Here is a 12,599-nt window from a genome sequence, read left to right as displayed (position 1 = left end):
TTGTATATTTGTAGTGTTCACATTACTTTCTGATTTGTAGTTTGTATGTTTGTAGTGTTCATATTACTTTCTGATTTGAGTATCTTGATAGCATTAGCTGGAAGGATGCCAGACTGCAGCACACAGACACTGAACTTGCTTGGTATTATTATGTGTGAAACCACCCATCAGATTTAAACTCAAAATAACACTAATTGTATGTAATTGTTGAGCACAATTCATTTCAAGAACTGTGCTCAACCATTACATACAATTAGTGTAATTTTGTATATATTTACTGTGTACAAATATACTGTGTATATGTTATGTTGCCGTGGATAACCTGCTGCTGTAACACAATCATTTCCCAATATTTCTATCTTCTTTTGTAGTTTGTTCAGTTTTCTGACCTAAAATAACGCTCCCATGTCCGTATGTCCGTATGTACACTGTTGCTTGCTGTAACTAGTACTCCTGTTCATACTGGCCATTAAGAATATGACGGGGGACAAAATCCAGTGTTCTGTGCAAAAATATACTCCAAAGTTTATCTCAGGTTAACATGAGGCTTCAGCAGTGGGACTTTATGAAACCAGGAGGGTCTTCTAAAGAAGACAGTAAAATGCTGTATAATTAACAGCTTTGTGGACTGCTGTTGTTAGCCTGCTAGCCGATTTCAGTATCAGCTGGTGTCCCTCTCATGAGGCTCCCTACCTGTGGGACTAATGGTCATCCTCAGCTCTGATTGGCCGGTGGTGGTTATGGGGCTGGTGCAGGGGGTGGGGCTTTGGGAGCGTCCCGGTTGACTGTCTACACTGGACACTTTGGACAGACCGGTACGCAACGTGGCTGTCTGAGGGGGAAGAGAAGAAGTTGGCATCAATAAGGTTGGGTTAGACAAACACAGACAGTGTGAACCTGTACGATCAGTGTTCATGGTCATCTCACCTTTGAGGGTTTGAACTGGAGGGGAAACTTGGCCTCAAAGCTTTTCAGGGTCTCCTCCCTGCCGACTGAGTTCCTGCGCTCTGTGTTGTCGTCGCTCCTGTTGCTGTTCATGGTGTAGTCCGCATACGAGCCTGCAGACGGCACACACCGATTCATCAAAACACTTCCTCACCTTTCCAACTGTCCACTAGACACAGTATCTCCAAGTTGACGGGAACAATGGCGTTGGAAGCTGCGGAGCTGATAGTCACCTGTGCTCGTGGCCGATGAAGAGCCGCTTCTGTTGGGTGAAGACTGGTGAGGGAGCTTGAGCGGTTCATCGGAGCCTGGGAAGTACTGGAAGATCCAAACACAACACCCAGCGCTTTTCAACTGATTCATAAAGCCTCATTTGATGGAAAAAAACAAGTATCAAAAGGGAATTTATCGGTACTGACTAAACAAACCATGAGCACATTAAAGGTAAAGTTCAAACATGTTTTCCTCTTTCTTTCTTAGAGTAAGAGATCAGACCATTATGTCTGTGTGTTACACAGTACAGAGCCAGATATCTTCTTATTATTATTAAGTCAAGTTTAAGTTAGTTTGACCTAAATCACCATGGAAAGTGATCCCTCCAGGCTAGCCTGGTCCTGGTCAGGTTAGTTATCAGGTTCAGATTCACTTCAGGCTGAACCAGTGTTACAAAATAAATCTGTCGGACTGAAACGCAGTGATTTCTCCAAAGTTAAGCCAAGTTCACTGTACACGACTTTCACAGTGGTCAGAATGCTGGAATGCGATACCACACAACTGGCTGTGTTGTAATCGGGAGTCTGGAATTCATTGTGGTGTGAACACCACAATGACTGACCGGCGACAGGGGGGGTCCCACGCTACCAAGATTTGTCCTTTGGAATCCCCGATGAGGTCTTCAAACAACTGCTTGATGATGACACATGTTCACATAATAGTAGATCAGTCACTGTGTTATGTGTTGTGTTTATTCACGCAAACATCCAACACTATGTTCAGCAACAACAACTTTTGTCGGTGTTGCAAACGCATGCAGTAAAGCTCCTGATGTTGCAGGTTTCCCTCTACCTGTGTCAGTAGCTCCCCGACAGACTTCCTCACAGCTCCACATGTTTAGAATACTAGATATCTAGGATGCCTCTGCGATGCACCGGCGAGACTCTCGCCATGGAAATCAAGATAATAATCAACTTTGGCAACATTTCCACTATGTGTTCTCCCTTTAAATGTTGGCTGTTATGCTGCTTTGACAAACCACGTAACATCATCTAAATTGAAGAGAGCTTTCATCTCATGTTCCTGCTATAAAATAAATTCCCTAGCTAGTATCCTATTGGGTGCTGTTATGTTGCATCTCACACATCTTGTACGTTCATATTCAGCTCATACGATACAAAGAAAACTCACAGTTCTGACACGCCAGGAGATCAAAGTGTTGACTTCATCTCTACTCCCGTCAATGTCTCCAACGGGCTTCCAAAACATCTTGTTCTTGCTCTGTTTGTGGCAGCTGTTCTGTTTCTGGGTTTTCACTGTAATATTATCCTCAGTGCTTTATGTTTCATATGTGCAGGACTTTTGTCTTCTCGGGTCCGTGGATGGATGTGATCGGGTCTGTGTTTCATAGTCAGTTCTTGAATCAGACTTGACTTTGTCAGATCTCATTATCTCAGAGTTTTTCAAACTTTTTTCTTTAGTTCAGGTTCAGTTTGTTTGGCTCGTTCAAGACCAACTTGTCACAATGAGCGCCTGCTTTTCAAAAATACACTTGTAAAGCAAAGCAGTATGTTATATTTCCTCCGTTTAGTACAGAATAACAGATTTAACAGTACGTGTTGGGATGATACCTTCATGAGATGTTTCATGGTGTTCTTGACCTCCTCCATTGACGGTCTCTGGCTGGGTTCTTTGTCCCAACAGCGGGTCATCAGAGTCTCTATGGGCTCTGGGAGGTCTTTGATGAGAGGAGGCCGTGTACCTGCGTCACAGTGAACACTCAGTCAGTCAGTCAGAGGCCTGGGATGTCTAAATGTGACCAGCTATACTGACGCCACATTAGTCCGGATCCGAAAGTCACAGTGACACAAACAAACCAACCGATTGATGCAACGGCAGACCAGCAACTATGTCTTCTGCGAGGTCAAATTACTGATTTTGTCAATTGAGTCTGGTGGCTTTGAAGGGAGAAATGGAACGTCTTCAGTTCCCCCGTCTGAAAAGGCTGACTGATGGCAAGGTAAAGAGGTGAAAATGTTCTAAATATAGCGTACAATTAAACAGATATTGATATTTTTTAGGTGTCCCGTCCACAGCCACTTTACTTCGCCGTCAGACAGACATCTCTTCAAAGTCACGGGACTTCATTTTACCTCACTCACCACGGGAGTATACGTAGTAATCCTTAATTCGTTCATTTACTGTCACCGTACAACACAGGGTTCCACAATGAAATGTCACACAAGAAAAACTCAACTACAACAGTAGTGCATTCCTGCAGTGGCTGCTTGATTGAATGTTGGTGAAACACTCTACTTCATGTAGAAATAAAACAAATGAGGAAGCATTCTGACTAATCTAGTTGTCTTGATCAAAGATGAAAGAAACCTTGGTAAGCTCAGAAATGTCACAAAAAGCTTCCCTCACACATCCAGCTCACTCCTGAGAAACGTTCCTCTCTTTACCATGATGAGCAGTGGGACTCTGTTTGAGCAAACCAAAACAAAGAGCTCAAAGTGGCCGAAAGATGCACTTTCATTGAAAGAGTACTCCACTGCACTTCTATCATCAAACTCACGGTGGATAGTTGTTGTTTTTAAAGGAAATAGAATCAATGCAGCAGAACATCATAAAAAAAAAAAAAAACAGGATTTCTCTCACCTCTGTGGACTGCCCACATTATACAAAACGCAGAGCCGCCGATCTCATCGAAGGGCTTCTTGCGTGTGATGACCTCCCACAGGATGATGCCCCAGCTGAACACGTCACACTTCTCACTGTAGTTGCTGCCTGAGGGATCACACACACACACACACACACACACACACACACACACACACACACACGCGCACACACACGCACACACACTTAGATTCACCGTCTTCACGACTTGATATCCACAAGCAGAAAAATGATGCTGGTGATGCTGATAAGCTATGAGCCGAATCCAATTCTTCCGGCCTCATAACACTGCAATCGCAACGCATGCGAGTGTATGCAATGAGGGCGTGTTTAACAGCACCTGCTGCATGTAAAATAAATGTGTAAAGAGGAAATATATGCAGTGTATGAATCAATTAATGCCATAAAACTTCCTTTTATTATCTAGTTTGACAGTCTTCCCAGCGTATGTATAAATATGACCAAATTGTGAAAACTTTGCTAGCTCTGGCTAATGTCACTCTCCACTAGCACCTGCCCGATCGCACTGAGCATGTGCAACTGTCAACAGAGACGAGAAGGAAGCGAGATGGCTCACACGCAGGTGATGATGAAGTAGCTCAGTACCGATCGCACAGGTGCTAGTGGAGAGAGCGGAACATTAGCCAGAGCTAGCAAAATGTCAGCAATTTGCTCATATTTATACATAAACTAGATCATAAAATTCATTTATTTGCCATTCATACTCTGTATGTATTTGTTCATGTTTAACAAAAGGTTGACTGGGCTAGTAGTATACAGCTGATAAAAAGTGAATTATATATGTTTAGAGTTTTTAATGCAATGCTATCAGACTGGTGGTCGGTAAAAGTTGGTCAGGGGAAACAATGTGTCTGAACATCTCTGCAGAACACAGGCGGCCCACATATACCACCAGAATGAGAGACAAGTATAGAACGTGTCGTTACTGATTCTGCAGCACAAGAAATCTGTATATTAAAGTCAAATAAAGAAAAATGTGATATATTTTCTTCCCAGGTTGCCTTTTATTTGTTTTATGTGACGCCGTATTAAGCGTAGTTTGTACTCACCGTAGTGAAGCCGGCGCGGTCATGTGACTGTCACAAATAGTTGACTGATACAAGCACTGTTTACATGTCTAGGCACTATATAAAGATGGACTATTTGTTTTCAGATGCTTCAGAAACAAGAGGTGTTAACGATCTACATTTGAGTAAATAGTTTGCAGGATATTCAACCTTTGTGTCTTTATAATGCATTTAATACTTGACTTCTTTATCTACAGGACTTGTATGAAGGCAATAAAGTAGTCCATGAATATGAGGTATGAGTTTACAGATAATTACAATTCATCCTGCGCATTGTGGAGGTTAGGTTAGGGTGTCTTTTTGAGTATAAACGCCGACGTTCATGCTCGGAGGCTCGCGCTACGACGTCAAGAGCAAGTTCAAACAAAGCTTTAGGGCCTTTGTAGGTTTAAAAAAAAAAAAAAAAAAAAAAAAAAAAGAATAGAGCCTGGGGAGGGCTGTAATATTCAGAGAGAAATAAAAGTGAAACAAACTCACAAATTTGTGAGATTATCAAGAACAAAATTTATGAGAAAAATAAATAAATTCATGACTTCTCTCGTCAATTTGTATGCTTTTTTCTCATTAATTTGCCAATTTAAACAGAGTTTTTTTCTCATGAATTAAATCTCTGAGTTTATATGTATATGCGTATATACACACACATTTAAAAAAATACAGATCCAGATGGTGGAAAACTAATCTTAAATTCTCGCTTGGAGCAAAAGTAGTGTTTGCAGCTCACCTTCAAACACCTCCGGTGCCATCCAGGCTGCACTGCCCTTATTGTTGGTCATGTAGGTCTGAATATCACAAGCTGTTCCAAAGTCACATATCTTCAGCACGGTGCCACGAGCCACCAGCAGCAGACTGAAACAGTACAGTGGACGGCCATTAAAGGCTGAAGACAATGTGTTGTACACTCACTTCTACAAAACATATCTGTGGATGAAAATGAGGAGTTCAGATAGAAACCTTTGCAGGTATTTGGTCATAAAACAGAGTATTGGACGGGACCGTGAATGTCTGAATAAAATGCCACGGCAATCCATTAAACAGAATTCAGTCTGGCACGAAAGAAACCGACCAACCAAGACTAACGTTGCCAACTAACGGTGCCATGCCATCAACCAAAATAAAAGACATAGTCGAGAAAAAGTACAAATGAAAATACAATATTTCATTGTCAATGTGAATAGGTAGTTCATATTAGATAACGGGCTTTCTTGCTCAAACTGGAGGCAAGCCATCAGAGAGTGTATCATTTATTACATCAATCTAAAAGTGGAGGATAAATGTAGAGGGGAGTTTTCCTTTGTGTTATATAGACTTTTCTTTTCCAGTTGTAGAGGCCATACATCTTGTGTATAGCTCTCATCAGGCATTTCCATACATGCTTTCCTCTTAAACATGCCTCGGGCTGTGCAAGCCCGGCGACATGAACCAATCAGCGACCGTAGCTCATATTTCACAAGTCAACCCCTAAACCACAATTACCCAGAATCCATTTCCCTGTAGCATCAGCAGATGGTGGCCCGTGCAGAGCTAGAAGCTCATTCATCTTTCAGGAACACGGCAGCAGTTTAAGGAGACATCACGGGGACCGTCTCAAGTTGTTGAGTGCAGTCTTCCATTATTACAAATCTTTTCTTTTAAAGCTTCTCGTGACTCATCACCGTGATTTTAACAAACACTCTGACCTGTATGACTTTCAGTCTGTTTGATCATAAAGAGACTTACTTGGGTGGTTTGAGGTCCCGGTGGATTAAGGCCTTTGGCTTCATAGAATGCAGATAGGCGACTCCCTGGGCACACTGCAGACACCAGCTCATGGCGTGGGATGCCGTGTAGTGGGGCTGAGGGTCGGCACTGTGCAGGACTTGGATTGGGAGACAAGAAAAGAATGAGATATGAAGACAGACACGGGGCCAATCTCAAATCCATTGTGGAACTCTTGTGTGATGAGCGTGGATGGTATCATCAGTGGGGTTTTGCATATGTCGTATATTTAGCAGAAAAACAAACTAGTCGGATATTCTTTGAGGTTTAAGTGGTACATTTATGAGATTTAAAGAAAAATACATATATTTTCAAAAATTATAAAGTCATAGATTTGCGAGAAACATTAAATATTATTTTTTTTCTTGTGCATTTGTTTTTTCTTGTAAATTCACCACTTAAATCACAGAAAACCCCCCCCCCCCCCAGCTCTGACATATAAGTTTATTGTTTTTTTGTACTTTTTTTTTTTAACAATAGCCCTGACATGCTGTGGTAATTCAGCCCAAGGTGTGCCAACATTGCCACTACATCTTTTTTTTTTTTTTTTAAATAAGACTCTTAAGAAGCTTATGTTGTTGATCATGATACAAATTAAATCAACATTTTTGTGGTACGTACACGATCCTACACCTTACATTGTGTAGTGCAATTCTTTCGTGCCTAGCTTCAGAAGCAACATAGAAAAAATACATTTATTACATTAAACAGTGTAACCATAAGTAAGTTCCAGAAGAAATGAAACAACATAACCGGTTCTGTATTGTACATCATGTGCAATACGCCCAGTCAACATGAATCATCAAGAATATTCTACAGACATAATAGGACTTACGGTTGTATAAAGAGCCACACTCTGCATACTCCATGACCAGACAAACCTGAGAACACACATCACATTCCCTTAGCAGTGAAAGCATGACAGTGAGGCGTTGGTGATCTGTAACTTCCTGTAAGCTTAGCTGCATTCATTGCTCGGCCACTGGCGGCTACCTGACGAGACGTTCACACGTCCCCTTTGTGGAGCGACAAACACGTCTTGGGGTTGGCTCTGTAACTAATCTCAACAAAGTCTACATCCACACTACTACGTTTACATTTTTTAATTATACTACTGCCGACATGAGGAGGAAGCAGCTGTTATTGGAGCGATTAGCGAGCAGCGTGTCCTGCGTATCAGACCTACGGAGCGGACGTTTGAAGTTACAGTTAGCGGCCTTGAGGAAGACGATGGACACAAAACAGAGGACTTCGCTGTCCTTATTAATGCTTATTTTGTTCTGCACAACTATTGTGAAGTCCACACAGAAACTGTAAAGGAACAAAAGCATAAATGTTCTCCAGTGTGACAGAGTCTTCAGCCACCAGCAGAGCTACGAGTGAGAACAGACAACGAAACCGAGGAAACAAGTGAGAGACGTGTGTTGACCTCATTTATGGATCCATAAATATATATGAACTTTGATTTGTAAGTGTTCATTTTATAGTAAATGGAATGTGTGTGGCAGAGAGAGATGGAGCAAGACCTGCAGCCTTGTGACCAAGTTTGAAAAGTTTTTTTTCCACGAAATGTGTCTGTTTGAGTTTATAGAGGAAGATTTTAAAGGAAGACCTTAAGTATCAAACATGGCCTTTGTTGGAGCCATAATGTGGTTTTGTTGTTTTCTTATGTCTTTGAGGGAAACATGGGGTGTGTACACATGCAGTTCTGACATTGAACAGTGGGTGGCACATTAACCTAAAAGTGCATATACGGTATGTAAGTGCCTGATAATGAGGATCTGGTGTGTGTGTCTGGACGGGAAGCCAACAGTTTTTGACCGTGTCAAGGTGTCGTGTCAATGTAGCGTGTCAGCCGGCATGTGAGCTAGTTTCAAGGTCTTATACTATCCTCTAAAGTATCCTGTATTCTGTTACGGTGCCAATATGTATTTGAATAAAAGGATCAACGGATCTAAAGAAAGAGAGCATTGGACATTGAAATGTTTGTGGAACACGCGTCCGAACAAGGTCTCCCGTTCGCCCCCCGGTGGCTTTAATATATAAAAATGGATATTTGTTAAAGTCACTACAACCTTTTATTATTGAAGACTACTAAAATACTAGTGGTGTAACAGATTGTTGTTGATCCTGATGACCCCCCCTCACAGTTCAGCACACGTGTGAACCGTGGATTAATGACACAGTTCACCTTCACCATCACAGTGTGAAATAAAGTTTTACTGACACCAATGTTCAGTGAAATATGTGATCAGGACATCATTGATGCTTTCTGTTCACTGATGTCTGATAATGTGACATTGTTTTAAAGAGACTGGAGGAGAGCTAACGAACAAAGCTTCACTTCAGTTACATTATGATGCGTTCAGGCTCTGTTCGGTTATATGAGTACTAGGTGAAGGTAGATTATAACATTGTCATGATGTGTTCACATGTGATCTGTAAAATGTAGTGTTAGTGACAAACTTGAATAAATGCAGTTGTTTGAAGGAGACGTTTTCACAACAACATAAATAGATATTAGAGATGACTTATGAGCTGTTTACATTACAGATTATAATACATCATTAAACTAAAACTTTATTGTTTACAGACTTCAGAGTCATTGAAATGATTTTTGGGATGGTGGCAAAAAATAAATTGTATAAATCCTTGTAGACCAGCTGCTATAATCAAACAAGGGATCTGTATCTGCTAATATGGATCGGCAATTAGTATCAGCGGCAAAACAACCTGATCAGGGATCTATGAACGTTTTGTTTGCTCCATTTTTCTTTTGTGTTGATCCGATTTTGACTCCGATCCGTGATACGATCTGAACCGTGACTTTTATGATCTAACACTCCGTCGTATTTTCTGTAACTAAGCAACCATTCTACTTCCTGTTTACACCGGCACCCGCATGCCCAGTGTACGTGAATAGTCATGTGGTATTCGTTTTCAGGCATGCTAGTATGGACGGAAATCATGTCGAATACGCCTGTGTGGACGGAGATGGTTTTTGCTTTGAAATGGAAACGTATTAGTGTGGATGCAGCCTAAAGTGCCGGTGATGTGCTCCTCAGTTTATTCAGGAACCACACACATCACGAGAGGAGGGCGCTGATATGATGGACGACACTCAAGCTCATAGCGCGTTGTATACTCACTGGATTGTCACAGGAGCCATACAGCTTCACAATGTTGGGGTGATTCACCCGGGACAGCTGGCGGAGCTGTGCACACAGGAAAAATGACTTATTACCATGAATATGTTCATCTCTGTAGGTCTGTGTGTATTACATACTGAACAGGTATTATGGCGATTCTCATGTAAGGGTTTTCACAGATTCACGGTATACATATCATCATAATGCTCTCCACATATTACTTATTACCTTTGATGTATGAAAACAATATGCAACATACATGTGCCTAGATTTACAGTACAAAAGGTCACAGTAACAAACAATTCATTATTTGATCAAGTAGTTCCTGAGATAAATCCAAATTTCATACATTATAAAGGTATTTTAGAGTTTTTGTAGGGCTGCTTGTGGTTAGAGACATTTCACTTCTGAGAACTTTGGCTTCTTTCTTTTAAACGGGGAAAAAAATGGTTTTCTATAAAATATGTTTTCATATTCCTCAAACTACGGCCTCAAATGTAGGACTGCCCCATCTTTGTCGATTAGTCGACTAATCGCTCGTTTAGATCCAAGCTGACTAAGACTTCTTTAGTCGATTCTCCATTTGTTTATGCTTTTTCATGCTGAATGATTTATGAGCACTAGATTAAAAAAAGAGTGGCGCTTTTGTGCGATTCTTCGACCTTGATTAAATCAAATAATCGATTAGTCTCCAAAACCGTAAGAGTGTTAGTCAACTAACAATGTCTTTGGTCGGGGACAGTCTAGTTCACACGTGTCAAACTCAAGGCCCGCGGGCCGAATCCGGCCCGCCACGTCATTTAATGTGGCCCACGAATCCGCCAGCAAAAAAAAAAAAAAATTTTAATTTTGGAAAAGAAATTAAAAGTATCCCCATGGTCGAAATTATGAGATAGAACGTTGAAATTATGAGACAGCATGTTGTCTGTGTACCGACATTAAAACTATCACAACAGGTGGACAGGAGAGGCAACAGCCCGTAAAGAGGTTTTCCAAGTGATTGAGTTGAAAAAGATCGACAAATAATCCCAACATGTCCACGAAGAGAAAAATTGATGCAGAGGGAAGAAAATGTAATTTAAGATGGGAAAGCGAATACATGTTTGTTCTTCAAGGAGAAAAATGGGTCTGTCTTCTGTGCTATGAAGCAGTGTCGGTGATGAAGGAATATAATTCACGTCGGCATTTTGACACCAAACACGGAGCTAAATTTAGCCTCCAAGAAAAACATCAAATTGTCCAAGAATTAAAAGGCAGACTGCAATCACAGCAGAATATATTTACAAAAGCTACAGCCCAGTGCATGCTAAAGGTATGTGATCAGGTGAGCTCCGACCAGATACAGACTTTTACAAATGTCAGTTTTGAAGAAACACCATCACAGACCGAGTTCAGGAACTAGCAGCAATCTAACAACACAGCTAGCTAAGAGACGAGCAGGTACTCGTCTTCTTCATTAGCTGTTGATGAAAGCACAGACAACACGGATACAGCGCATCTATCCATGTTTATAAGACCTGACTCAGTGAGGAGCTCTTGGATGTAGCTGCCATGCACGGGACGACGACGGGGACATTAGTGATGCAGAGAGGTGACAAAAATAGCTTTGAACAAAGTTAATGTAATAACTTGTGTTTGTTGATATTTGTCTTTGTTATTTTCTTTAATAGTTTGATCTTTGATAGAGTAATGTGGGTTTATTAACCCTAAATTAAAATGATTTAAGTTATAACAACAGAAATGTGTTTAAATATCATTTTTCATTTATATAACTGCATGTACAATATTTTAACACTTGAATAAACAATAATCAAATGCAGAGACAGTTATTTACCAATATGTTAGGGAGTAGTCACAGTTATACAGTCTTACATTTACAACCGGCCCTTTGAGGGCGACCATGACACTGATGTGGCCCGGAGTGAAAATGAGTTTGACACCCCTGGTCTAGTTAAATGGCTCCACCTAGCACAGTGGTTCTCAAACTGTGGGGCGCGCCCCTCTAGTGGGGCGCGGTGGTATTACAGGTGGGGTGCAGGGGGAAATGCAGAATCTATTTTTTTTTTTTTTTAAGTAATTAATAAATACATGGCAAAATGTATGGAAGCCCGTTTCCGCCACTATGAGGAAAAATTACAGATCCTGTAAGTCATTATAATGAGATACTATCTCATAATTATGACTTAGCATCTCATAATTATGACTTAGCATCTCATATCAGCCAATTGCAATAAGCTATTTTTTGCCAAATTGTAGTTCTTTTTTGCACAGATATAACTTTATTTGCATTGTTCTAACAAAGTGATTGCACATTGTATTTGTTTTTGTCTGATGGAGCAATCTGGTTTACTTAAAAGTGATTGCAATTTTCTTTATTCTATTATTTGATAAAGCATGGACGGAGGAGTCACAAAATGTTATTTCAATAAAAATTCAACATGGACCATTTTGTTACAATTTTGTTGGGGCGGTGGGGCATGAACATTTTTCTTCCTCCAAAGTGGGGCACGACAGAAAAAGTTTGAGAACCACTGACCTAGCAGCTCCAACCAATCAGGTTTGACTCTGAAAGGCGTTCACAGTACCTCAACTAGGAACGCATTCCTTTCGTTTTCACTCTCGATGGTCTTGATGGCTACGTCCTGTCCTTTCCACACGGCCTTGAAGACAACTCCAAATGTCCCTCTGCCAACAGCCTGAAGAGAAGTCAACATGACAATATAATACTGCAGCTCAGGACACAATGCTCTAAGAAGGGGGGGGG

General features: G+C 41.0%; 1 protein-coding gene across 3 annotated transcripts in view; it reads right to left on the bottom strand.

Annotated features, from left to right (window-relative positions):
• LOC116399039 (mitogen-activated protein kinase kinase kinase 7-like) overlaps positions 1 to 12,599 on the bottom strand; it is a 19,292-nt gene that overhangs the window by 5,592 nt on the left and 1,101 nt on the right. For all 3 annotated transcript variants that reach the window (XM_031875868.1, XM_031875869.1, XM_031875870.1), the window contains exons 2-11: positions 12,421 to 12,531; positions 9,836 to 9,901; positions 7,522 to 7,567; positions 6,648 to 6,786; positions 5,653 to 5,777; positions 3,820 to 3,948; positions 2,790 to 2,920; positions 1,179 to 1,263; positions 928 to 1,058; positions 694 to 832 (exon numbers count right to left, since the gene is read on the bottom strand). In XM_031875868.1, coding sequence (XP_031731728.1) covers positions 694 to 832; positions 928 to 1,058; positions 1,179 to 1,263; positions 2,790 to 2,920; positions 3,820 to 3,948; positions 5,653 to 5,777; positions 6,648 to 6,786; positions 7,522 to 7,567; positions 9,836 to 9,901; positions 12,421 to 12,531 — 1,102 coding nt within the window. The remainder of the gene's footprint in view (positions 1 to 693; positions 833 to 927; positions 1,059 to 1,178; positions 1,264 to 2,789; positions 2,921 to 3,819; positions 3,949 to 5,652; positions 5,778 to 6,647; positions 6,787 to 7,521; positions 7,568 to 9,835; positions 9,902 to 12,420; positions 12,532 to 12,599) is intronic.

Source organism: Anarrhichthys ocellatus, unplaced genomic scaffold, assembly GCF_004355925.1.
Source record: "Anarrhichthys ocellatus isolate YVR2014 unplaced genomic scaffold, GSC_Weel_1.0 scaffold98, whole genome shotgun sequence".
Lineage (NCBI taxonomy): Eukaryota > Metazoa > Chordata > Actinopteri > Perciformes > Anarhichadidae > Anarrhichthys > Anarrhichthys ocellatus.
This window is presented reverse-complemented; position numbering and strand designations above follow the sequence as displayed.